The 23594-nt window shown below is 52.1% G+C and overlaps 3 protein-coding genes across 5 annotated transcripts; 1 reads left to right on the plus strand and 2 right to left on the minus strand.

Moving 5' to 3' along the window:
• Positions 1-2016: 2016 nt before the first annotated feature.
• Positions 2017-9325, minus strand: DDX56 (DEAD-box helicase 56). 2 transcript variants are annotated; one of them, XM_044417388.1, is made up of 14 exons: positions 9245-9325; positions 9007-9168; positions 8774-8934; positions 8010-8180; positions 6666-6756; positions 6194-6438; positions 5831-5965; positions 5183-5296; positions 4261-4355; positions 3977-4050; positions 3421-3510; positions 3092-3197; positions 2654-2733; positions 2017-2340 (listed from the first exon to the last, which is right to left on the minus strand). In XM_044417388.1, exons 1-14 carry the CDS (start codon positions 9299-9301, stop codon positions 2257-2259), a joined length of 1665 nt encoding a protein of 554 aa, XP_044273323.1. In that variant the 5' UTR covers positions 9302-9325; the 3' UTR covers positions 2017-2256. The 2 variants fall into 2 exon arrangements, with proteins under 2 accessions (XP_044273323.1, XP_044273324.1); XM_044417389.1 differs by lacking the exon at positions 9007-9168.
• A 209-nt stretch (positions 9326-9534) lies between these two features.
• On the minus strand, positions 9535-12327 carry TMED4 (transmembrane p24 trafficking protein 4). The gene is made up of 5 exons (XM_044417440.1): positions 12149-12327; positions 11978-12078; positions 11502-11627; positions 11043-11189; positions 9535-10703 (listed from the first exon to the last, which is right to left on the minus strand). Exons 1-5 carry the CDS (start codon positions 12315-12317, stop codon positions 10554-10556), a joined length of 693 nt encoding a protein of 230 aa, XP_044273375.1. The 5' UTR covers positions 12318-12327; the 3' UTR covers positions 9535-10553.
• A 2445-nt stretch (positions 12328-14772) lies between these two features.
• On the plus strand, positions 14773-22713 carry LOC123016812 (interleukin-1 receptor antagonist protein-like). Of its 2 annotated transcripts, XM_044417442.1 has the most exons (5): positions 14773-14814; positions 15702-15741; positions 16357-16445; positions 17292-17416; positions 21721-22713. In XM_044417442.1, the coding sequence occupies exons 1-5, from the start codon at positions 14775-14777 to the stop codon at positions 21931-21933; spliced, it is 507 nt and encodes a 168-aa protein (XP_044273377.1). In that variant the 5' UTR covers positions 14773-14774; the 3' UTR covers positions 21934-22713. The 2 variants fall into 2 exon arrangements, with proteins under 2 accessions (XP_044273377.1, XP_044273376.1); XM_044417441.1 differs by lacking the exon at positions 14773-14814 and having other exon boundaries at positions 15545-15741.
• Positions 22714-23594: the final 881 nt, after the last annotated feature.

The raw sequence follows: 23594 nt of genomic DNA on the forward strand, positions 1-23594 counted from the left end.
GCCTGCAAAGAGAGAAGGGTCCTTGCCTCCGAAGGAGAGCCTGAGGGAAGGAAGCTCCTCCTCCAGCAGGGAGAGCCACAGCCAAGGAGCTGCCGCTAAGGTCTTCTGGAATCATCTCCGAAGGCAGAAGCCTCAACTGGCCTTCTAAGTACGTGCAGAAAATGGCAGCCTCGCTGGAGTCACTTGCCAGAGGGCCAGGCCGACAGATGTGATGAACACAGTGTGGAGAGCCTCCAAAACGAAGCACCTGGCGCATCCCAAAGAAACGAGTTCTCTCATACCCGCCCTGCAATCGTCTTCCGTGCATGAGAGTGCCACTCCTGCAGAAGTACTTGAGAACCTTTCAACAGCAAGATAAGTGTGCTGAACAAATACAGCAGCCACCACTTCTTGCTGATGAGAAGAGGGCACTTACTCCCAACAAAACACAGCTGTACCCTCTTCGAAGACTTCCTGCTGGCTCTCCAACCTGCCACAAAGAAGGGCCAAGCTTAGTCTCTTCATTCTTCCAGGCACATCCACAATCCAGGAAACAGGTCGAGAGCCCACCTGTGCAGCCTCCTCGGCGGGTGCTGGTGTAAGTCCGGGGGAAGAATCACTTCCTTGGGTGTGTTTTAATCCAGATCTCTAATTTGGGTAAGCAGGTATTTGGAAATCATATGGTCTTTGGTTCCAAAGAACAAGCAGAGGAGGCACTAGAGAGAGCACCACCAAGTCCTCTTCCCACTTTCCTTAAAATGCCCCCACCTGTTTGCACCTGATTGAGAAGATGATTCCCCATACAGAGAAGTCACCACAGGCCCCCTTAGTAAGTAGAAAACCACAGGGAACTGAGATGTTTGGAGATGTAGGTTTAAAGCCAGAAATGGGGCAGAGAGCAGCAGAAGGGGCAAGGAAAGCCAGGTGCTGAGCGGCACGGGGGCTCCCCAGCCACCCAGGGCCACTCCAAGCAGGCCCGTGGAGCCCTCCTGCTCTTGGTGTGCAAGGTCACACGCGTTCACTGTCCCCACCCTAAGCCTATCATCCAGACTTCTCAAGGTTTACAATCCTGGCCTGGCCTTGACGCCTGATAAGGCCAGGAGCCTGAACAAGAGTACACTGGTTGCCAACACCAGCAGCGGGCTGGCCAACGGGCACGCCAAGAGAGAATGCCTCAGCTGAGGCTCGCTCTCTCCTGGCAACCAGCCACGAGCTGGAATAATGGCCGCAGCACACGTCACTGAGATAGGAAGGACTGGATCAGTTCAAGGGTAAAGGCTGCTGCCCTCATCAGCCTGCTTCTGACTCAGGGCAGCCCCTGGTCTCGTCCACCCCGAACCCAGCGTGCAAAGGGCAGGGGTGGGACACAACTGGTGAGAAGGCAGAGCAGGGGTGGGCTCACTCCTGACTTATTTATTTACTGGACTTTTGTCCTGCCCCAGTAGCCAGGAAGCTCCCTGGGCAGTTTACAAACTGGAAAAGATACAATTAAGAATACAATTAAAAATAATGAGTCATGTAACAATAAAACCTAACACGCTAACTAGTGAAAAGCTCTCAGGCTAGTGGGATCATACCAACACACTCCACCTAGTCTGCTCAGAGGAACACCTTCAGTGCAAGGCACAACGGCCTTGACTGATATCCCCAGGGACAACATGACCTTCAAGTATGATCTGAGCTACACTGGATGACACGGCATCAGCTGCAAAGGCAGAAAGCCATTCAGGGACGAGGTTCAAGAGGCTGCAGGAGGACCCGGGCGGCAGCTGCTTCCGGGAATCCTCACAGCAGCAACTGGCTCTGTGAGAGCAGTGCATTTCACACAGAAAGAGCCTCACACAGGAGACCTGCACCATCTCGAAATGGCTGGAGGCTGGGAGGCCTCTGGCACTGCGAACAAAATGCGGAATACACAGGGCCTGGCTCAGACTCAAGACGGATCCAGCTCCACAGAACACACTGTCCCATTTCCCTCCCAGCAGCGCTAGGGCCGAAGATGCCAGACAAGCAACAAATGCATAGCACAAACACCTGTTCAGATGCTCTAAACGCTGCCCAGCTTCAAGCACTTTAATGAGACATGGGGCATGAGAAAGTCCTTAGAAATCTGTGTGACCAGAGCTGGGTGCAAACGCATCCTCCGGGGTTTTCATAAGCTGCCACATTCCGGCAAAAAGCAGTCCCAGTGAACTGTAGGCTGGGGAGAAGAACAGGCTCATCGAATCTCCTCCCTACCGCAATCCGTATGAAGCACTGCCTCTTCTGCAGCCACAGTCAGGGAGCAGGCTTCTTCCTCTTGGCTGAACTGCCCAGTTTCTGCTTGCTAGCCTGAAAGCTGCGCAGGGGGTTTCTTTGGCCCTGTGAGGAGAAACAGGAGGCAGGCGAGTGTCAGAGGGGGGCTCAGGCACCCCCAGCGCTGGAGTGCTAAGCACCGGGTGGCTCCAAGGGCAGCTGCAGCTCCTCGTGCATGAGAGCAGTGCAGGCTCTCAGAATGGCAGAGGAGCTTCAGACTAGAAGGTCAGACTAGATGGCCTGGAGGCCTCTTCTGACTCGCGCTGTTTCTATGTTTCACACCCATGCCCTGAGGGGGAATGCACCAGGGACGAGGGTCGAGGGTCGCAAGGATGAGGGCAGCCCCTTGGCTGCCAGGATGTCTGGGAAGAACACCAACCTTGGTGACGCGAGGCAGGGGCTTCTGTCGCTTGCGCTTACTGCGGAGAGGCCGAGCCATGACTTGAAGCGCAGGAGGGACTGTCGGTGGGAAAAGAGGCGGCCACTGCTGTCACCTGGCAGAGCGCTCCCCTGCAGGCACCCCTTCTAGGAGCCCCTCTGCCTTTTGCCCAGCTTCCGAAGCGCACACATGCCAGCCCCAATGTGAATGCAACAGCTCACCCCTACAGTGAGCTTCAGGAATGTGGGAGACTCTCAGGCAAGAGGTGCCAGGAGAATTCATACCCAGGGGAGAGAAAAACAAAGGAGACCCGTACCAGATGCAGTGCTGTCGCGCCTGCAAAGCAGGACGCCCCCCTCCCAGGGCTTCCACCACGCTTCCTGCTCCCCCCCCCCCCCGCAGCAGGACACACAGCACCAAGCCTCCCCCTGCCCCTACCAAGGTACTCTGGCACATTGCACAGGTGAGGCTTGACGATGGCCGGGTGAAGCGGCTTGTCGTGCCGCAGCAGGCTCAGGTCACGGGGATTATCTTCGAAGTAGGTCTGGGAACAAAACCATCAAGAGGAGCCATGTCTCCGCTGCCCAGTCCCTCAAAGCCCACCCACTCCCTCAAGCACACACCCAGGCAGCAGCAGGCCCATGGCAGGCCCCAGGCCTGCTAGAGGGGAGGGCTGGTCCGGGCCGGGGAGACAGGCAGAGGGAGAGCAGCAGCCTGCCTGAGGGCATCTCTCCATCACTCCCCCTGCATTGCTGGCACCGAGATACCTTCAGTTTCTCAGAGTTGAGCAGTTCCTCCTTGATCTCACGGAGCCGAGCTTCTTTGATCGCCTGCTTGGTGACTGAGCGCATGGCGTCCTTGAAGCAAGGAAACGGCCCTGGGGTCAAGGCTGCCTGACAATGGCCTCACATGCAAAACTTCTACTCACATGTCCACCACCTCACTTACAGCTGAAGTACACCGGGGGAGGGCGGGGAGGACAGGATACAAGCCACCCTTGCAGGCCGTCGTACTGGCCAAGCTCCTCTGTCCCATGTTTAAACTGCACTGCTCGTCCTTTAAGAAGAGCAGTGCCCAGTCAGCGGTTCCGGGGTTTCCACCAGACTGCAAGGGGCGCGCGGTCAGTGCTTAGGATCCCACGGGGCCGGTCCAAAGTGGCGGCCTCTTCCCCATAGCTGCCACTTCCCTTTTCCCAGCCCTGCCCTGTGCAGCCCAAGGTCAGAGAAGCAGGCCAGCTCCAGAAGAGGGTCAAGGAACAGGGAACGGCTAATTCCCCCACACCTTTTCCACAGCACCCAGGATGCCGCCACACAGGCGCCTCACCTGACAGCGGTAGCGGAGCCCTTCGATCTCCTCCATCCGAAACTGGTAGGGCTGCAAGGCGGCTTCACTGCTGCCTGTAGGACAAATCAGCGCCACCTGGCTAGTGAGAGCCACTGTGCAGATCAACCCCAGAACTGGCCAGGGCAAAGGGAGCTCCACGGGCCACGTGCACCCACCTTGCCAACCTTTCCTTTCCCACCCCCCACACCCTTGCACAGCCCGAGGCCCTGCTATCTTGGAACATGCCGCCTGGAACCTCTCTGAGGAGCCTGCCCCACACCCACCTCCCATGAGCTCCACCTCGATCTGTGCCAGCAGCGCAATCTCCGTGGGCAGCACAAACGTCAGAACGGTGCCTGGGTTGTTGGCCCGGGCAGTCCTGCGAGGGGAGAGGAGAGAGAAGTCAGGCAAATAGCAAGAGCAGGGCCTGTGGTTGGCGCATCAAACACCTTGAAGTGACTGAAGCAAGGAAAGCTGCAGAGGCAGCCAGGCTAAAAGTGGGGGGGGGGGTTCAATATACAAGCTCAAGGGTGCTTGGAGGCACAGACACAGTCCCCAGATTTCAGTACCTGGGGGTTTCAAATTTTTATGTTCTTTGTTCTCACAAACGAGTTCTTGCTGCTTATATTGCATCTGACAGTTATGACCCCAGAGCATCCTCCTCCCTCTATCTAGGGTGGGCGAGTCAGAAGCCAGCAAACCCGCAAAGGAACCCAAAGGGCTTGCTTCTCCACTACAGGCAATAGCAAAGACCTGTACAGGGTTTAGGACTCTGTCCTAGAGGCGTCCCAGACAGAAATTCCTCTGAGGACTGTCTAGGCCTTGATGTGCTTGGGTGTTTTCAACTGAAAGAAGCAGAGGTCCTGTTTTGGAATAAGAAACTTGCAGTTGTGTTTTTGATTCTAGGGGAAAATATCACATTATAGATAAAAAGGTCCACGAGGCAACAAATGAGGCAAGGGCAGAAACATCCCTTTGCCTTGAAGCTTCCAAAACCGTGAAGAAAAAAATGCCCTTTTAAAATGGCTCAAGGGAAGATTTGGAAAGGCTCAACTTCTGTCCCAGGTGTTTGCATACACGGAACCCAGCAGATACTGGCCATATCACAAAGCTACATTTTCTTGAGAAACTTAAGTGGCATTTGCACTTGAAGACTGGCAGCTTCACAGGGCAATGAATGTGGGAGCCTCATCCCTGGCTGCTGACCTGCCAGCTCGATGGATGTAGGACACAACTGAGGAAGGGAAGTCGAAGTTAAAGACCGCAGAGACGTTCTGGAAGTCGAGACCCCGTGAGACTCCATATTCCTTGTCTTTGCCCCTGGGAAGGAAGCAGCAGTAAAGCAGGAGCAGTCAGACGGCTCTTCTCCGGCAAGCAAGCTCCCCTTGACCTCTGAGGCCTAAGCGGTTTGGGACCAGGAGGACAGACTGCACTTGTGTAAAGCTACACAGGTCCTTGGATCAGCCACAAAAGCCCTGCCCAAGAGCCTGCCACCAAGGCCCTTCGCATCACTGATACCAGAAGGCAGGGCCTTTCCCCACAGCTGTCACAACCTCTTTCGTACGGAAAATGGAAAGCTTTTCCAGGTGAGCTGCATTTGATCTTCACACTTTTTAAACATGCCTTAGGAACCCAAATGCTTCCATCCGCTTTTAGCTGAATGCTAGCTTACATTTTATGAGTGCTAGCTCATTGGAACCATATTGCTGTTTCATACTTTGCTTGTATACAGTCTTGACAAAGTATTTTACTTTGATAGGCAATAGACTATGATTTTAAAGAGAATAAACTAAGATTTAATACCAGCCCTTCTTAAATGACCACGAGTGTTTGGGACTTTCTAAACAAGCTTACTTCTCAGCTTTGGCACCCTTCCTCTTCTTCCTCCCTGCTGCTTCTCCCGATCCCTCTGGCTCAGCCAGGTCCTGCTCATCTGTTGCAATGATGTAATCATAGATGCCTTTATTGAACTGGCTGATAATATGGCAGCTAAAAAGAGAAAGGAAATGCCAGTGTGATTCTTCCTGTGGGTTTCTTCAGAGCCCGGGCTCCCTCAGCCCCACATTCTCCCCCAGAGCTCACAACCACCATGTGCTGGCCAGAACGGGAGCTCCTCAGTGTGGGAGCCAGGAAGGCCCAGCCCAGGATGCCCACCACACCACCTCCCAGGTCTCTCAAGCACGGCCACCATCACCAGCTGATCCTGCTGGCGCTCACCGGGACTGGACAGGCAACTCTGAATTCAGCACACAGGCTGGGATGCTGAACTGCTCCAGGAAGAGCTTCAGGCGGTAGCAGCGCTCAATGGTACTGACAAAGAAGATGACTTTCCCCCGCACCAGCGACAGCTTCAGCAGGGCATACAGCAGCAGGAACTTGTCCTCCTCCATCTCACACCGGATATGGAACTGGCTCAGCTGGGAGCTATTTGGCAGCTGTGACTCCTGAAGCTTGAGGGTCACCTACAGGGAAGACAGGGTGTGGGGAGCCTCCCTCAGAGGCCCGGCTCCTCTCTTCTCCCTCCACCTGCCACATATCCCAGGAGACTGGGGTGCCAGTGGAAATAACTCGCAGACAGCAAACAGCTGCTGTTCTGCAAGGTGGCTCTCTCCTGGGCAGTGGGGCAAGAGAAGCCTGTCCCCCACCTTCCCCTCTGCCACCCCAAAACCTGACCCCCCCCCCCCCTTACAGGATTGTGCAGCACGAGCTCCTTCAGCGCTTGCACATCCTCATTGAAGGTAGCGGACATGATGAAGGTCTGATAGATCTTGGGCAAGTGGCTGGAGAAGAGACAAGGTGACATAAGCAGGCATCAGAATTGGCCTTGCAAGGCCTAATCAAAGGTCTAGCACCTTGCAGCCAAGAGCTTCCCACTGACTGTCACCACAACATCAATTACATAAATTGACTGAATAAAGCTAAGGATAACCATGATAATGACAACAAAATAAGGGGCTTCTAAAGCTCTTACAAGGACAGTTTACTATTCTGTACGTGCTTTCGGGGTTCTTCTGGAGCACTGGGTGTTGCTTGGCATGGCCCCTTTTCTCTCTCGCTAGTGCAAGACAACCAACCTCCACAAGACTGCTAAATACATTTTGCTGATTGAGGCAGAGCGACAAATCTCACTGCCCCATCAAAAGACACAATACCTAAGTATGGTCAAGTTTTTTTGACATCCTACAATGACCTCCTCATCCATGGCAGTAAAAGTCTCCCCAAATTTACTGCTCTTCCATAACACTAAACAATTGCCTTGCCTTGTTCTTCTGGCAGGACTTGCCCTGCCGTTAGGACGGGATTTTCAACTGCCAGGATGGGATTTTGGAGAGCTCTGATCTAGCAGGTCTCATAGTCTGCAATTTCTCCAACCTTCAGCTGACCAAACTCCACTGAGGCCAAGAGGAATCCTCTGAGCTCGCAAGCAGCCATGCTGTGGCCACCACAATGACTGATGCAGTTAGGTGGCAGCAGGGGGTGGACAATGTGGTTTTCTGGGACAACCATGTCCAGGGCATGCAACTGGGATTTCCCAGGTGGGAGGACCAGTGCTCTTGGGAAAAAGCAAATGCATAATACTGTATCTATCAGTCAGGGAGATGCCCTGCAGTATGTACAGTTTGGATCCTGACAATTCCCTCTCTTTTGCACAGAATAGACCTGCCTATATGCAGATTCTGCTCACTCCTGGCACTGCTGTAAAACTGGGGCCACTGGATTCTACTCTAGGAGCCAATGATACACCAATGCCACTTTCCAGATATTAGAAAGTAGCAGCAGGGAAATGTAACTGACCACAAACCAATGAACAACAGGGGCAGCCCACTGCCTAACGGACTTAAGAAAATATACACATGCAGTGCAAGGTGAAACAAACACTCAAATGCTGAGAAAATTGGGTGCTATATTCTCTTCCAAAAGATACTTCTGGCAAACCACCTGAGTAGGGACACATCCCAAGACGGCAGAAAGACCTCCCCCTCTTTCTTTCAATCAGACAGATGCTAGCCCTTCAAAGTAAAAATAAACTCACCAGAGCAGACTCTTCACGTCTTCCTCAAAACCAAAAGAAAACAGCAAGTCTGCTTCATCCATCACCAAGATTTCCAGAGAGTCCTGAAGGTTCAGGTTCTGGGCCTGCAAGTGAGCCAAGACCCGAGATGGGGTCCCCACCACCACATCTGGCTTCTCCATCAAGAGTGGTCTGAAGATACAATGGTAAAACATAGATGCGCTCTGGACAAAAGCTTCAAGGCCCAGGGCCTGCAAGAGGACAAGGGCCTATCCATGAAGGAATATTTGATTTTGTTTCAAAAAATTAAATCAGCCTTGTTTTTTTAAAGAATGAATTGAATTATTCACTAGACTCTACTCTTGCTAAAAAAAATACAGGTAAATCTTATTAAACACACGCTAAGCCTGACTGAACACACAGACCCACAGAGTACTTTTGTGTATTAGCCCTTATCTGGGGGAACTGAGGCCTACCAACCAGCAGCAAGGAAGAATGCCTGTTTGCTTACTGCTCCCTTAAGGACGACTAAAAAGTAAGGTCGGTGGAGGATGGTCTGCCAGAGCTTCCCAGCTGCGGGAGTTTGGAAAGATACTGCTGCTGATCCCACCATCTTCCAAGGCTTCTTCCAAGAGCAAATAAAGCAGCAGCTGCGCCGAAGCGCTGGCACCAAATACCCCTGGGATGCAGTGAAAGGGCAGGAGCCGCGGGCGGAGTCCAGCTGCCCCCTGAAGCTAGAAACCCGTCCTCACCAGGGCCGACTAGTCCAAACCCTGCAGGCTCACCTCTGCGCAGCCACGTCCGCCTGGCCAGAGACGTCGACAACGCGCACCTCGCGAGCGCAGTAGGCAGTCAGCTGCCGGAGCATCTGCAGCACCTGCCTGCCCAGCTCCTTGGTGGGCACCAAGACCAGGCCCCGCACAGCCTGCGCCGCCACCGCCGTCGCCTAGGAGGAGAGACCCGTCAGAGCCCGGCGGCGCGCCTCGGCGGGTGGGGCCGCCCGGCCTCCCCGGCTCACCGCCTTGCCGCGCAGCAGGTGCTGCAGCAGGGGCACGGCGTAGGCGCCCGTCTTCCCGGAGCCCGTCCTCGCCCGCGCCAGCAGGTCCTTGCCCTCCAGGGCCAGCGGGATGGCCTGCGCCTGGATCAGCGTCGGCTGGGCCCAGCCCATGTCGCCCACCGCCTACGGGGGAGAGAGAGAGAGGGAGCGAGGGAGGCAGCCGCGGGCACTCCAGCGAGGGGCGGCGGGCGGGCCGTACCTGGAGGATGCGCGCGTCCAGCCCCAGGTGGGCGAAGCTCCTCTCCGCCTCCGCCATGCGTGCCTTCTCCCGCGGCGGCCGCTTCCGCAGGAAGTGATGGCCGCGCCTGCGCAGGCTGTCGAGCCACTTCCGGCAGCGCTGCTGCGTGCGCGTCCGCCGGAGCCCGTTTTGGGCCGCAAGCCGAGCAGGCGCGACCCAGGAGCGCGCCGCGCGCCGACACTCCCCGCGACCAGCGAGGCGTGGGCGCACCTCGTCCCCGCCCCGCCCCCCGGCAACACGCAAGGGAAGGCTTTTCTTGCAGAAAATCTTTTATTTCACTCCAAAAACTACCAACAAGGAACAAGATTGATTAGCTGCCCTCCCACACAGGGAAGAAATGACGCTCCCTTGTACTACAGAGGAGGAAAAGCAGCATTTCCAACTGCTCATTTTAGGGGTGCAACCCTATTCTAAGACAGAGAGGAGTTCTATGAAGCCCATGCTGGGAACTGTGGGAAGTATTTCTGTCCAAACATGCAGTGGGCTGTGCCTTCAAAGTTCCAGTGCTGCCATCCCAAAGACAGCAAACAGGCAGGTGGATACTTGCAGGCCTCTCTCAACTAGAGAAAGGGTGAAACAGGTCCTAGGAATACGTACATACAACTGAAGACCCCTCATAAGATCTACTAGCAATCTTAACCAGGCCGGGCGAGGGGGGGGCACATATAACACTTGGAGCCAATTCTGCTTAACTCCTGCTTAATAGGAAAACTCAAGAAAGAGTACAGGAGCAGATACAGGGGGTTCTCCAAGAACCTAGTTATTCCTGCAGGTGATGGGGAAATGAAAGACCCAACAGTGAAATTTTAGCTACTGCTTTGTACAGAGAACAGAAGCATTCTAACTTAGTATTTCTTTTTCCTTTCCAGTAGCTCTCCATTGTAAGGGCTGCCTGTACTATTAACAAATTATATGAGGAGCCACAGGACAGAACCTTCTAAGCAGCTTACAACCATTTGGGCAGGTCAGTCTCCCAAGACTACTCAAAATCTACATCTCAGCATTTCCCAGGGTTGTTGGCAATTAAGTCTACTCCATCCCCACTCACAAGGCTTTTCTGCTCCAGCACAGCAAAATATGAAGTGGTGCGCAAGCAACTTTTGAAAGAAAGGGTATCTGCAGAGAGGAAGTCTCAGGAACTAGCCAAGGACATTCTGGGTTGTGTTGTTATTTCATTTCTGTGTACTAGCAACTGCAGGATGGTCAAGATGGTCTGTGGAAATTGAAGATGGCAAACTTCTGCAAAAAGGTGCCTCTATTGTCGCACAGGCTAAACTAGTTTTTTCGCTTCAAAGAAACTCTTGAGGTGTCTCATCTGCCAAATGCCTGTGAGGATGAGGATGATTGTCTGGGCAATGGACCACCACAGCACTCGCTGATTAGTGCTCTCACTGGTCATACGGAATCTCTCCTCTCGGTACTGCAACAGGGAAATAGCAGCAAGAGTCAGAATTGGCCACCCCATCCAACTTCCCCGCTTACAGTTCTACTTGAATCCCTGAAATCCACTCCAAAGCAGTTTCTGCTCCCTCCAGTCTTATCCCCTTCAACAAGAATAGGTATGAACCCGTTGCATTATCTAATCTGAACACTGCTGGGTCCTCATCTCTGCAGCTGTATTTGTGCAGTGTTTGGCAAGCTCTTTCTATGGCTTCAGACTAACAAAGCCTCCATGTGAGATCAAGTGGGTGCTTGCCAAAAATAACGCTCATAGATCCCCCCCCCCCAATTAAGCTTAAGTGCTATGAGAGCTTCTCACTCTTTGGTAGTTCTGCTCCTTCTGGATTTGCTCCACCTGGTCCAAAAGCTGTCTGGCTCTTAACTGCAGTTCTGTCAGTTTATCCTTGGCTGCAATCTCAGGGTAGTTGTTGGTGTGCTCTCCAACTTGGATATCCAGGTGCACTCGCTGAATACAAAGCAACATATAGTCAACCAGTCCCTGTCAACTTCCACCCTCCTGGGCCTTTTCTAGCCTCCTGCCCTCCAATCTCAATTGCTCAGTACTGAATGAAGCTCTGGCCACTGAGAAAGGAAAAGGAGGAGAAAATAAAATGAAAACATTTTGAAGAAACGCTGGCATTTTGCACTAGCTTTCATAGCTCTGCAATGCATTTCTCTTTCTTTCATTGAGAAATAAGGATATGAGAAGAGCAAAGTTGCTTGAGAAAATGACTAATGCCTGAAGTCTAAGCAAGATGGGCAAAAGAGCATCACTTACCAACTTCCCCCCTGCAAAAAGTGCCATACGAGTAGAATTGGAGTGGAGGCAGATCTGGTGTTCCCCTGGGGTGTGTGAAGTGAACGTGAACCGGCCTTCCGAGCCATACTGCCTGGAGAGCACCACCTGAAGGGGGGAAAAGCCTCAGCTGTGGCTGGTCCACCCCGGTGAAGGCAGCCGCCTCCCTTTTGGGTCCGCGGGTGTCCCCACTTTCTCTGGGACTATCGCCACATGTTGAGAAACGGGGGGTGGGGCAGAGGGGCAACCGAAGCCCACCACGGGAGAAGGCAGGCTGACAGAAAGGCTCCGAGAAACCCAAGTTTTGTTAGCCCTGCCCCACGGGGGAGCGATGAGAGACAAGGGGTGCCCATTTTCTCCTACCATGTCTGGCCGGCTCGGCTCGGAGCAGCCGCTGCCACAGGGCTGGGGGCGGGGACCCGGGAGGAGCCGCCGGCCCAGGCCGCCCCCGTGCTCACCTTCCCGTCAGGGTCCTTGACCTCCACGAACATGCCCAGGCCGGGCGTGGAGGGCAGGAAGGCCTCGGTCTGCTTGTCCCACAGCTGCGTCCGGTAGTTGCCTGCAAGGAGGAGAAGCGTGAGCCGGGCCGCGCTGGGCCGCGCGGGCGCCTCCCCCCGCCCCGCGCCTACCGATGACCATGGTCTCGTCCGGGATCTCCTCGATGAAGCAGCGCTTCTCGGTCTCTCCGATGTGGAAGTACAGCGCGTACGCGCCGCGGCCCGCACCCAAGAGCAGCAGCAGCAGCGGCCACCAGCGCGCCCGCCGAGGCGCCGCCGAGCGCCGCCCGCCGCCCGCCATCGACGCCCTCGCGCGCAGGCCGCCGCCGCCGCCCACGTGATCGGCCCGACCGGCGGCCCCCGGTCCCCGCGCAGGCGCAGACGGGCGCGTGGGGCCTGGCCGTATTGCCTCTTCCGCCCGGTGCCCTCTTGAGGCCGTGGCCGGGGGCTTGGGGCAGCCTGGCTCCCCTCCTCGAGGCGGACCCCGGCGCCCGGGCCTCAGCTCCAGACCGCGGGAGCCCTCTCCGCCCGCTGCCCGGCTGCTGCCGTGACTCTGGGCGCCGTGCTGGGCCCGCGTGGGTGGGCAGGCGCGATGGTGTCCGTGACGGGCCGCCCTCGGGGCGCCTTGAGATGGTGCTCTGGTGGCCAGCTGCCCTAGTCGCCGAGTCCTGGAAGAGGGCTGCTCTGGGGTTCTTCCTATCCCCGGGGGCCTGATCCGGGGTGGAAAGCGTTTGCCTGATTAGTTGTTACTGTATTTTTACATCACCCTGCAGCTGGAAAGCTCCTTGGGCGGTTTACAAACTCAAAATGCAATAATAAATATAAAGCAATCATTGCAAACAATTTAGAGTGTTGCGCAAAGAGGTGCTCTCGGTGTGATCTGAGTTCTAGTCCCTGCCCTGCCGTGGAGCCAACTGGGTCATGTGGGACCAGTCACAGGGTTGTTGTGGGGATAAGAAGGAGAGCATCAGAATTGTATACACTGCTCACAACTCATGTTCTTTAAAAGAAGAAAAGGTAGGATATAAACCTAAGGTAAATAAATAAATGGCATGCTCAGGGTTCTGTTCAAGACAGGTCATGTAGACACGGTGCCTCTTCTCCATGTGTGAGATGATGTAACTTGGTGACTTGCAAAAGCAGGGGGTTGGACCCTAGGGCCTTCAGGGCCAGTTCCCACTCTCCAATTCTATGAGTGTGTTTCCCATCCCCAAAGTTCTCTTTTGGGATTGGGATCATGAGGTAGGTCTCAAATGATGGATCATGCCCAGGAATGTTACTTTGAATGCTTTAGCAGTTTCGCTGCTTATCTTCTGAAGTACTGGGTACAGTCTGAATAATCAGCACACATTTTTGTGCTTAGGCATGCTAGACAACTTTCTGCACAACAAAGGCAGACCTCTGGACCACACTGACTGTGGTGGAGATAATAGTAGCCTTTTAGTGATTTTAGTGGGCTCTATTTTGCTCCCTTGGGCTCAAGGATGGTAGTGTTGGGGGACAGGACAAGTCTGAAAGTTATATAGGGCAGTTTGAAAATTGCCCAAATCATGTCACTTTTTGTGCCAGTCCTCTGTGAAGCCCTCTGCTTTATACAGTATTGAGCTCACATATCAGCTGCAACAATCACTCATGATTTGAGCAGATGAACAAAGGGGCAGCAAATCAACTGTGCAAGGGGATGCTTGAAAGCAAACTGAGCTAACTGAAAATGACCACAGTTTCCACATGTCTGTAGGGAAGCTACTTCCTGCATCATACAGGCCCACAAGATGGCAAGGCTTTCCTCAAAGCACCATATGCCTTCCTAGAATGAGCCAATCTCAAGTTACTTTATTCCCAGCCATGCAACTTCCTCTCAGCTGCACTCAAACTGTGTTAGGGGTAAGCATACAACTACCTGATATTCTGAAAAATCCCAGCTAGGGCATTTGGTTTTCATTTCAGCTTCCCCTGTATCACTAGAGGTGATTCAGCTGTTGGTCACTGCTTGCATGGTTGCCACCAGCACTCCAAAGCAAAGTGAGAGCTGAAGGGAGCCATAATCAGAAAGGTTTCGGAGGAGAAATCCCTCTTTAGCCACTGCATCCCACAGGTCCTACTATCGCATATTGGACTTCGGCTGGTATCTTGGTCCTATGGGAGGAAGGCAGAATTTTCTTCATTTGTTAAATTTATGCCCCACCTTTTTTTCCTTTAAAGAACTCAAAGCAGCTTACATCATTCACCTCCTGGGCTCAATCTTATCCCCAAAACAACAACCCTGTGAGGTAGGTTGGGCTGAGAGCCTGTGAGTTGCCCAAGATCACCCAGCTGGCTCCATGGCTGAGTGAAAACTAGAACCCAGGCTGCCTGAGTCCCAGTCCCATGCTCTTCACCCTACACCACAGCAGAGTGTGATGCTACCAGCATCTGGCATTTTGGCGTGGAGCAGATCCAGGAAGGTGAGCAGGCACTGCCAAATATGTTGAGCAAGTTCCTTAATCCTGTGATCATGCTAACAATGAGAAGCATGCAAAGTCCTGCAAAAGGCAAGGGAGACCAGAGCAGGCAGCGCTGCCCTTGGAAGGCTGCTGGGGATTGCAGGATGCTGCTAAGGCCTCTGGAACAGTGCAAGTGCCACCAGCCTCTTTTGTAATGCCTGCTTGCTGACAACTGGGCCAAGGCAAGGCCACTCCTCCTCATACTCTTCAGGCTGCACCATAAATAGCTGGGGGGGCCGGCAGGCTGCCTAGTCCAAATCCACAAGAGCAGAGCAATGTGCGACTCACAAGCAGAAGAGCTGCCAGCTAGTATGGGTATGGGAGTGCAGCTGGACATTCAGCTCAAGTGCTGCTTTTTAAAAACTTTGTTTGTGAGCATTGCTTTTGAGCTTTCTCATGGGGAATTTGTTTCCCCTTTTTTCAATGGATATGCCAGGGCAGGATGGTTTGGGGAACCTTCTGAGGAGCTGAGAGTGAAGACTGGAGGGAGACTCGGATGCCTCCAGGTGAAGGGAGGATTCCTTGCACTAGCAAGCAGATAGCCTGTTCGTCTTTTTCTCCTGGATGGATTTTCTGAATAGGAAAAAGATGGGAGCAGTAGCAAGAAGGGAAGAGGGTAGCCAGCAGAAGACTGTGTGCTCTGGACACCACACCACACTACTATACACACACACCTCTCAGAGTGGGAAAGGGATCAAGAATGTGATGGTGCTGCAAAAAACAAAATCTTGTCAGGAAGCTTTTGCTTTGAGGCAACCCAAACTCAGCCAAAAGGCAGACGTTGTGCTTACTTTTGCAGAATAACACTTTTAGAATATATGCATTCTTTTCTTAGAAAATATCATCAGCTCAAATCTATTTTCTCGCCACTGTGTTAATGTATTGCTATTTACATGTTGCGTTTGCATGTAGCAATAGGAACTTGAGCCACAATTTAAGGGAAGTTTTGCTTCAGCATTCAGGGTTACAACATGAATTGCAACACCCACAGCAGCTTTTGGACATTTGGGGGCTTCTGTCACAGCTACGTAATTGACTATGGTGCCAGGCAATTATGTACCTTTGTGCCATATGGTTGACAAGGGATCTATAAAAAGCCTGCCTGGCTGATGAAGCAGAAATTCTAAGTTCACAGTGCATCATGGAGTCCCACACATGGCCAGGGAGTAACATCCTCTTGTTTCTTTCTGTTTTCTGTACAGATGAGAAGGTCTGTGCCCAGGCAACCATCTTCAAGTCCCGGTAAGTACCCTGAGCCAGTGCGTAGCCTGCTCCCACAGCAGGGCGGAATGCAGTGGCACACCACCTCTGCAGCTGCAGAAAACGAGCTGCTCTGTCCAGGACTCTCCAGCTGGACTTGCTTCAGTCACCAGGAACAGAAGGCAGAGACAAACACTGCTGCATATTCGGCAGTGGACTCCTGGCAACATCTGTGCCTTGTGTTTTCCTTGCAATATGATGCCATTTGCTCTGGAGAACAAATGAGCTTCTAGTCTAAACAAATGACTGCCTTCAAGTGAGGCTTTTATTGTGCCTCATTCATGGAATTCTGTAGCCATCCAGTATTTTCCTACCACTTCTACTGTTCCTGTTTTACTACAAAAATCAGTTAAAGAGGCAGCACTTCGGGGTCAGGAGTGGCAGATGGTGGCATCCAATGCTGGGCTGGAATGTCAGGTAGTGCCTCTAGCGTAAGGCAGGGACACTGAGGCACGCATGCTGATCAGTGAAGTAGGAGGCAGCCAGAGCCTCAGTGAAGGTGGTGGTTAGTAAAGATCAGAGGACTGCTGGCAGCTTTACAGCTGGAGAGAACAAGTGGGTGGACATTTCTTTTAAAGTCAAATATTGATATTTCAGAATCTGGGATACTGACCAGAAATCCCTTTACCTGCAGAATGACGAGCTGGTAGCTGGACATCTGCAAGGCCCCAATTCTGCTCTAGAAGGTGAGTTTGTTCCTGAGGATGAAGGTGGGAGGGGCAAGAAATCCTCCCACCAAATTAGATCCAATCCGGATTGGGGATGCAGCCAGTGCATCCCTCCTGGGAGCTGGACTGCTTGGGATGCTTGCAAGATTTCAAGGTGGAGGGGTGTTAGCTTTAGGTGCCAGTTGACATTTCCCATGTGCCCACCCACCCTTTCCTTGCCTCAAAATCTAGTTACTCCAGCGGCAAGGCAAGTCTCCCTCAGTACTTCACCTGGTCCTTTCCTTCCTTCTTCTCCTCATTACTGCCTCCCTCTTTGTGCCACCTCCCCTTTCCAGATCTGTTGCAGGCAACATCCATGCTGGGGAGTTTTTCTTGTTGGACCTAGCCCTGTGTCTTCGGGAAAGGACATTAAGCTTGTCTGAGGAGCCCTGACCTCCTTCTCACAAGCACAGGTGGTTTCCTTCTGAGATGGAGGCAGGTTGTACATCAAATGTCTCCTTGGCTAAGAGCTTTTGACCGTACCTTGCCATCTGCCAGTTCCTAATCTCCAAATGCCTTCCATCAGCTAGGAGATGGCTTCAGTGGGTGTGACAGCCCCTCTTTTTCTCATGTGAGCCAGCATGCTGAGGATGAGGAAGCACCCCTCAAATGCTCCCTTAGCCATGGAGCTCACTGGGCAGCCTTGGGCAGGCGTTCTTCCCCAGCCAGCCCCAGCTCGGTTGTCGCTAGGCTGGAACAGGGAGCGGGAGAGCTGAGTGTACTGCCTTTCATGGGCCAGAAGGTGTGAAATAAATATGATAAATAAACATGGAATGTATTGATTATGTTTACACGCTATCTCTGTTCTCTCTCCCTCCCCTGCAGAAATGATTTACTGGATTCCCATCCATGCCTTTGACCATGAGAAATTACTAGTCATCTTGAGCATCCAGGATGGGCAGAGGTGCTTGGCCTGCTCCTCTGGGGCCCAGCCAGTGCTACAGCTTGAGGTGAGAGCTCATCTTTGTCCAACATATTAGTTCACTGTGCTGGGGAGATAAAGCCAGCTCAGCAGGTGTGTCAGTCTTGGGGGGGGGGGCGGGGGGGAGAGAAGTGGGGGTGTTGTTACAACCTAATTCTCTGTGTGTTTACCTGGAAAGGCATTATAGTTTGGGGTTCCTGTGTCCATGTTTGCAGCCCTACAAGCTCCATGTTATTGGTGTTTACAAATGCAGGACTCTTGATGCTAACTCTCAGAAGGCACATACAGCAATACAGCATTTTTCCTTAATGGAACCGTCAAGCAGAACAAGCAGTGGGGAAACACAGGAGGTTATCAGTGGAAGGCATTGGGACTTCCTGCAAAATTCTGCCAATGAGGCAGGATGGTAGCACAGGGGAGGCTTCTCTGGAAACACTCTTTCTGTGGAGGGAAAGCTGGAGAATTGGCTGCCGCCACCCTGCCTGCAGCCTGCCCACCCAGTCCTCTGGGACTGCAGCTGCTTTGGAAAGAAGCAATCCCAGAACAGCAGTAGCTGCTCTCAGAGTGGAGCCGATGCTGCTTTGCTCCAAGGGCCCTTCAAGGAAGGAGGCAACATCACCCTCGCGTCTTCCATTTTGCTTCTTCTGCTTTGACAGCAGGATAGGAGGAAAAGACAGCGGGTCTGTTTGTACTGTACAGGAGTGCGTGAGCAGTAGTGTGGGCCCCCAGGGTATCCTACTGAGTCTTCCCCTCCAGATGGGATGACTTTTTTGTGGCTGCAAAGCTATCCCAACAAGCCATGGCTGTTGTCTGGTGTTGTAGCCATCCCTGGGCCTGCCATGTGGTCCAGGCTCAGAGGACGCAGTTGGCCCCAGGGAAGCCCCAAACCCTACCGGCTGCCTCGCTAGAGGGCCACAGGATAGAGGAGCTCTGACCAAGCTGGTCGGGTGGCAGCCGCCCGCACAGGCCTCGCGGGGGGGGGGGGGCCTGCCCGAGTCGGTCGCCTGCATGGCCTCAGTAGGGAGGGCAGCAGGGGCATGTGGTAGCAGTGTGTTCCTGGGCACAGCAGCAGGGCCCTTTGTGGGGAGTGCTGCTGGTGCACGTCTGTGGCATCTGTCGTCTTCGCTCCCTCAGTGTCCCTGTGCTGTCTCCTGGTGGGAGACGTGAGGGAAGAAGAGTGGGGAGGGGTGGAGTTCTTCAGGACCCCCACTTTGCCTCCTCATTTGTCAGGCACAGCAGAGGGCCCAGGCTGCCTTCAAGGCAAGGGTAGCTTAAAGGTGGACCCAGGCTCAAAGTGTCCCATGACACCCCCTCCCCCGGGCTACTTACCCTTCGCATGGCTTGTGCTCCCCGGCTTTGCACAACATGAAAACCCCCAGCAGGGGCTGGATATGCAAAAGGCTGTGGGCACTGTGGTTCGTCTGAACAAGAGCAGTGACCGAAAGAAGCGGCACTATGGGTAGGGGCAGGAAAGACCCATGAAAGAAAGAGGGATTCTTCTCCACCCACCCCCTAGGTGGGCTTCAGTGAGGGATTGGCCGGCTGGGATGGGAATGTTCTTGTGTATCAGGATTCAGCATCCCAAAAGGTCTCTGGTTAGCAAGGGTGCCCCTCTGTTACGCTGACTACTCGTGATTCAGCTCCAGGGTTTGGCAAGCACACTTCCCTTTTTACCAGTCCCCCAGACCCGGCTGGGTCTAAGCCACATGTGGAGCAACTTCCCCTTTGCTATTCCTGCAGCAGCAGCCCTGATCCAGCAACTGGAGTTCAGTGACTCTACAACAGCAGGAGTGAGGGGCTGGCAAATGGACCATTTGCTATTTTTCCCTACTGTTTTGTTTAGTTGAAACAATTTTTCTGGGCACCTTAAGTGCGTGTTGGGAGGCAGCTTCTGATGTCATCAGTTTCACTCCAAGAGAATGAGCTACTGAGCATAAACTGATTTTTGAAGTAGTTGACTTGTTGGGTAATAAGGGGAAGGAAATGATGCCAGGGTTTTGCTGGGCCCTGTTGCAAGATGCCAGCAGGAAGGGCAGGCAAGTATTGCAGGTGTGTTGCAGCACATGCAGTGGGGAGAAGTTTCGCGCTTTCTCAGACTGTCAGCTTCCCAGACTGCGCATGATGACAGCAGATGCGGACTCTGCTAAGCAAAGTCCATGCAGAGGGCAATGCCCACATTCTATTATTTTAGACACCAGCGAAAGAGGCTTTTGTTCTGCAGGCACTTTGGAGGGTGAATCTCTTGGGCTTTGCTTTTAATGTTTTGTTTCAAACTTAATTGCTGCTACTATTTAAAATTTTATAAGTTTATATTTGTATGACTTTATAACTTATGGATTGCGCTTAATCATTTTTTATTGTTGCTGGAAATTTGATTTATGTTGCAGCTCCTTCTCAATTTACTCCTTTTATTTATCTTATTTATTTAATTCTTTTAATTATTATTACTTATTGCTTATTCTTTGGTTATTATTGATTTAATTGCTTATTAGTTTTATTGTATTTATTGGTTTCATTGTATTGCTTGGTGGCACTGATTACCGTATTTTTCACTCTATAAGACACACTTTTTTCCCCCCTCAAAAGTAAGGGGAAATGTCTGTGCGTCTTATAGAGCAAATGTGTGTGTGCCCGATGCCCGGGACGCTGCCGGCCGCCTGCACCACGTGGCATCACCTGGCCGGCACGCGCTCGGCACGCCCTGCTCCACCCCACCCCCCAGCACAGGTGAGAGCTGTGCCGCTCAGGGGGAGGTGTGTAGAGGAGGAGGAGCTGCGGACTTTAACCCGCCGGCCGCACAGACAGATGGACTGCTCACCCCCACCGCCCGGGAAGACCTGCCGCCGCCGCCATGCTGCCTGGAAGACCACCACCGGCATGCTGCCGGCCCGGCTGCACCACACCTGGCCGGCATGCGCTCGGCGCACCCTGCTCCGCCCCCCTCCTCCGGTGCAGGTGTGAGCTGTTAATCAAATGGCAACTCATCTTTTAATGAAGCCCATGGGGAAGTGATGGGGGAATGTGCCTGTGATTATCAGGAAGTTTTCCATGGATCAGTTATCTGTTAGTTGATCAGACACATTTTTTTTTAAGATCAGTGGATATTTGAACAGCATTACCTTTGTGTATGAAGTTTATTCTTCAAAGGCTACTTAGTCTGCTGTGTGTTTGATTTACCGTACAATATCTCATTTTTTGTCAGAAGTTTTTTTCTATTATTTACTAGTAGGGCAACGTGGACATTACTGGCTTTTTTAGATTTGTTATTGAATTGTCTGCAGCAGCTCTTGTATAACTGGTGTAGATTGTGGATTCCTTTAATAATTCCACTACTGACTAAGAAAGTGATGTCAGTGATTGTGAGCAACAGGGCTTCATAAATTCTTACTCTAGTGATGATGAGTTCTATGAGTTCAACGAAAACTAGAAGAGTACCTTGAACTTTAAAGTCTCTCTTGTGTTAAGGACAGTGATGATGGTTCTTAATGCCACTGTTGACTGCTGTTCACTTTACAAGGTTGAAATACGGTATTACTGTATTCTGTTATAGTTTATTAAATAGTTTAGTAAACCATTTGATTCAGAATATTTTTTTCTTGTTTTCCTGTTTTCCTCCTCTAAAAACTAGGTGCATCTTATAGAGTGAAAAATACAGTATATGCAAGCCTCCCAGAGAGCCTTTGGCTAATCGGGCTGCATGTAAATCAAATGCATGAATAAAATGATGCTTCTTTGCCCAAACTGCAAAATCTTTGCCCAAACTGCAAACTGCAAAAAACTGCATTTGCCTATTGAACGAGGTAGAGTGTTTTGGACCACTGGCTTCTTCAGGATGAAGGCGTCACCCCCCACCCCCCTCAGTGGGCATGGGGACTGTTGTAGGAAGGCTGCCATGCCTTTGGCAGCAGTCACTCGATGAAGCAGCGTTGGGCATTTCACTGAACCTCCTTGGTAACTCCGTCTCTCCTCACCAGTCTGTACAATGCAACCCAGTGTGAGCCAGTGTGGTGTAGTGGTTAAGAGCATGGGACTGGGACTCAGATGACCTGGGTTCTAGTCCCCGCTCGGCCATGGAGCCAACCGGGTGACTTTGGGCCAGTCACAGACTCTCAGCCCTACCTACCTCACAGGGTTGTTGTTGTGGGGATAAGATGGAGGAGGAGAATGATGTAAGCTGCCTTGAGCCCTTTGAGGAAAAAGGCAGGATATAAATCGAAAAAGAAATAAATAAATACCCCCACTGGACAGGGATCAACCCACAGGAAGGCAGCAGAGTGATGGTCCAGGGGGTGCCCTCCCACCCTAACCAGCCTCTCTCTTTCTCTTCCTCAGAGCATCAACATCACAGATCTGTACAAAGATGGCAAAGAAGAACGAGCCCGTTTTACTTTCTTCCTGTCTCGTAAGGGTGGGATGTGCCAGTTTGAGTCGGCAGCCCATCCAGGCTGGTTCCTCTGCACCTCTTACAGACCCAACGAGCCCCTTGGCCTCACACGGGTGACGGGAGCATCTCATCTGGTGGACTTCTATTTCCAGTCACACTGAACTTGGGAGTACCAGTGGCAGGAAGCTCTTGAAGAGAACAGCCTCAGCAGGGCCTTGTAAAACTGCAGCCACTGCCCCAGATGCCAGAGCCTCCCTCCTTCAGCTGTGCTGCAGCCCCCACTCCCATGGCGGAAGTGCTGCCGGGATGGATGGCTGAGCACATACTGCATTCAGGGGTCCCTCGTCCTCAGGGTGTTCCCAGGCAAGGGCTCCTGATGCATTTAACACTTTCCTACCACATCCATGAGCAGAATGCCTCTTGATTGTCCAACCTTCAGAGCTGCTCGCTTCTTCCTCCTCTTCACTGGCGCATGCTTATTGCTATGAGAGCTCCCGGGCAAGGTTTTCACCATGCCAACATTGCCCTGCTTCATTGCTTCGTTTAATTAAGGAGAGAGAAAAGGCTGGCTGCAGGAAGTGTAGTCAGGTATCCTTTGCTGCTTGCCCCCTGTGCTGGCCACTGGGTGCTTTCGAGCACACAGCTGAAACTACTCAAGACATCTGTCCTGGGTGGTTTTCCCTCAAGGCTTTCTTGCTTACTGGCCATGTTGCAGTCACAAATAGGAAAGCAGTAATGGTGTGGAAGAAATCCAGACTCTTCTATGCTACTTTTCTTACAAATGTCTACTGCATCTGTTTTGGACTCACTGAGAAAAGACAGAGGCAATCAAGCCTTATCTGCAATATTCCAGTATGTTAAAAATGTACAAACACACCACAAAATGCTTGTTTGAAAGAGCACAGAAGAACGGAAATAAAGATGTTAGCTGTTCAAAGGAATAATTTTAAATAATTTACATAATTCTACAGCCATACAGCTGATGGAAAATCAAGGAAAGGGTATCCTTACACATACCAACAGGGTCAAGCAATTTGCTTCACAACCAGATTTAGAGATGCCCCTAGCAATTTGGACAAGCACGATGAGAATGAAACAAATATCAGGGTTACCTCCCCACAGCCAGAAGTACAAGTTCAGATCTGGAATGCCCTGCCTCATGCAGGAGAAGCAAGACTCCATCTCCTTCCTCCCAAATTGGATATGAAGCAGCCAGCTGAGAATCCCAGTTTTAAAGGATTTTTATGCATGTGGGGCTTCTGGGAGTGTGGAGAATTGGTGGCTAAATTGCTGCTGAATGTAAATTTGGAAGACTGTTGACCTTCCAAAAGCGTAGACTCCCCAAACATTCAAAAACACTCTGTCTAGAGGTAAAGTGATGTAGCAAGAATGGCATGTGTGGCACTTCCCTTTGGCCAGGTGGGGGTTGGGGGTACCAAATGGTGAGGATTTTATTGTGTAGTTGTCCTACCTTGTTCACAGAATTTTAGGTCCCATGTGCACTATCAGTATCCCTCCGGGACATCCCCTTCTGTCTTTCTTCCCTTCCACAAAGCATGTGTTAAAGTGGGAAGGACAGAAAAGCTGCTCAATGCTGTCCATCGGTAGTGCTGAGAGCCTGGAAGAGTTAGAGCTGGTATCAGTCCTTCATTACCCCAGGGACTTCCAAGCCAGGCAGTGTTGAGGTTGGTTTGGAAACTGTAGTTGGTCCAAAATGAGCAACACACTGATTGATACATAGCACTCCAATCTTTGTTTTTCCTTTTCAAATTCCATGTATGTGCCAGTGTAGTCTTTAAAGCCAGGTTACCTCAAGAACCGC

This window comes from Varanus komodoensis, unplaced genomic scaffold, assembly GCF_004798865.1.
Source record: "Varanus komodoensis strain SLA01 unplaced genomic scaffold, ASM479886v1 scaffold88, whole genome shotgun sequence".
In the NCBI taxonomy this organism is placed as follows: domain Eukaryota; kingdom Metazoa; phylum Chordata; class Lepidosauria; order Squamata; family Varanidae; genus Varanus; species Varanus komodoensis.

Bases quoted from the DNA above. Each gene is read 5' to 3' on its own strand.
- LOC123016812 (XM_044417441.1), top strand. From the start codon at position 15,641: ATGGAGTCCCACACATGGCCAGGGAGTAACATCCTCTTGTTTCTTTCT. The intron at 16,446-17,291 runs GTGAGTTTGTTC...CCTCCCCTGCAG, and splicing joins CCCCAATTCTGCTCTAGAAG to AAATGATTTACTGGATTCCC. The intron at 17,417-21,720 runs GTGAGAGCTCAT...TCTCTTCCTCAG, and splicing joins AGCCAGTGCTACAGCTTGAG to AGCATCAACATCACAGATCT.
- TMED4 (XM_044417440.1), bottom strand. From the start codon at position 12,317: ATGGCGGGCGGCGGGCGGCGCTCGGCGGCGCCTCGGCGGGCGCGCTGG. The intron at 11,628-11,977 runs GTGAGCACGGGG...TCCCCCCTTCAG, and splicing joins TCAAGGACCCTGACGGGAAG to GTGGTGCTCTCCAGGCAGTA. The intron at 10,704-11,042 runs GTGAGAAGCTCT...TCCCTGTTGCAG, and splicing joins AGGAGCAGAACTACCAAAGA to TACCGAGAGGAGAGATTCCG.
- DDX56 (XM_044417388.1), bottom strand. From the start codon at position 9,301: ATGGCGGAGGCGGAGAGGAGCTTCGCCCACCTGGGGCTGGACGCGCGC. The intron at 6,439-6,665 runs GTAAGGGGGGGG...TCTTCCCTGTAG, and splicing joins AGCTCGTGCTGCACAATCCT to GTGACCCTCAAGCTTCAGGA. The intron at 2,734-3,091 runs GTAGGGGCAGGG...TCCCACCGACAG, and splicing joins CAATGTGCCAGAGTACCTTG to TCCCTCCTGCGCTTCAAGTC.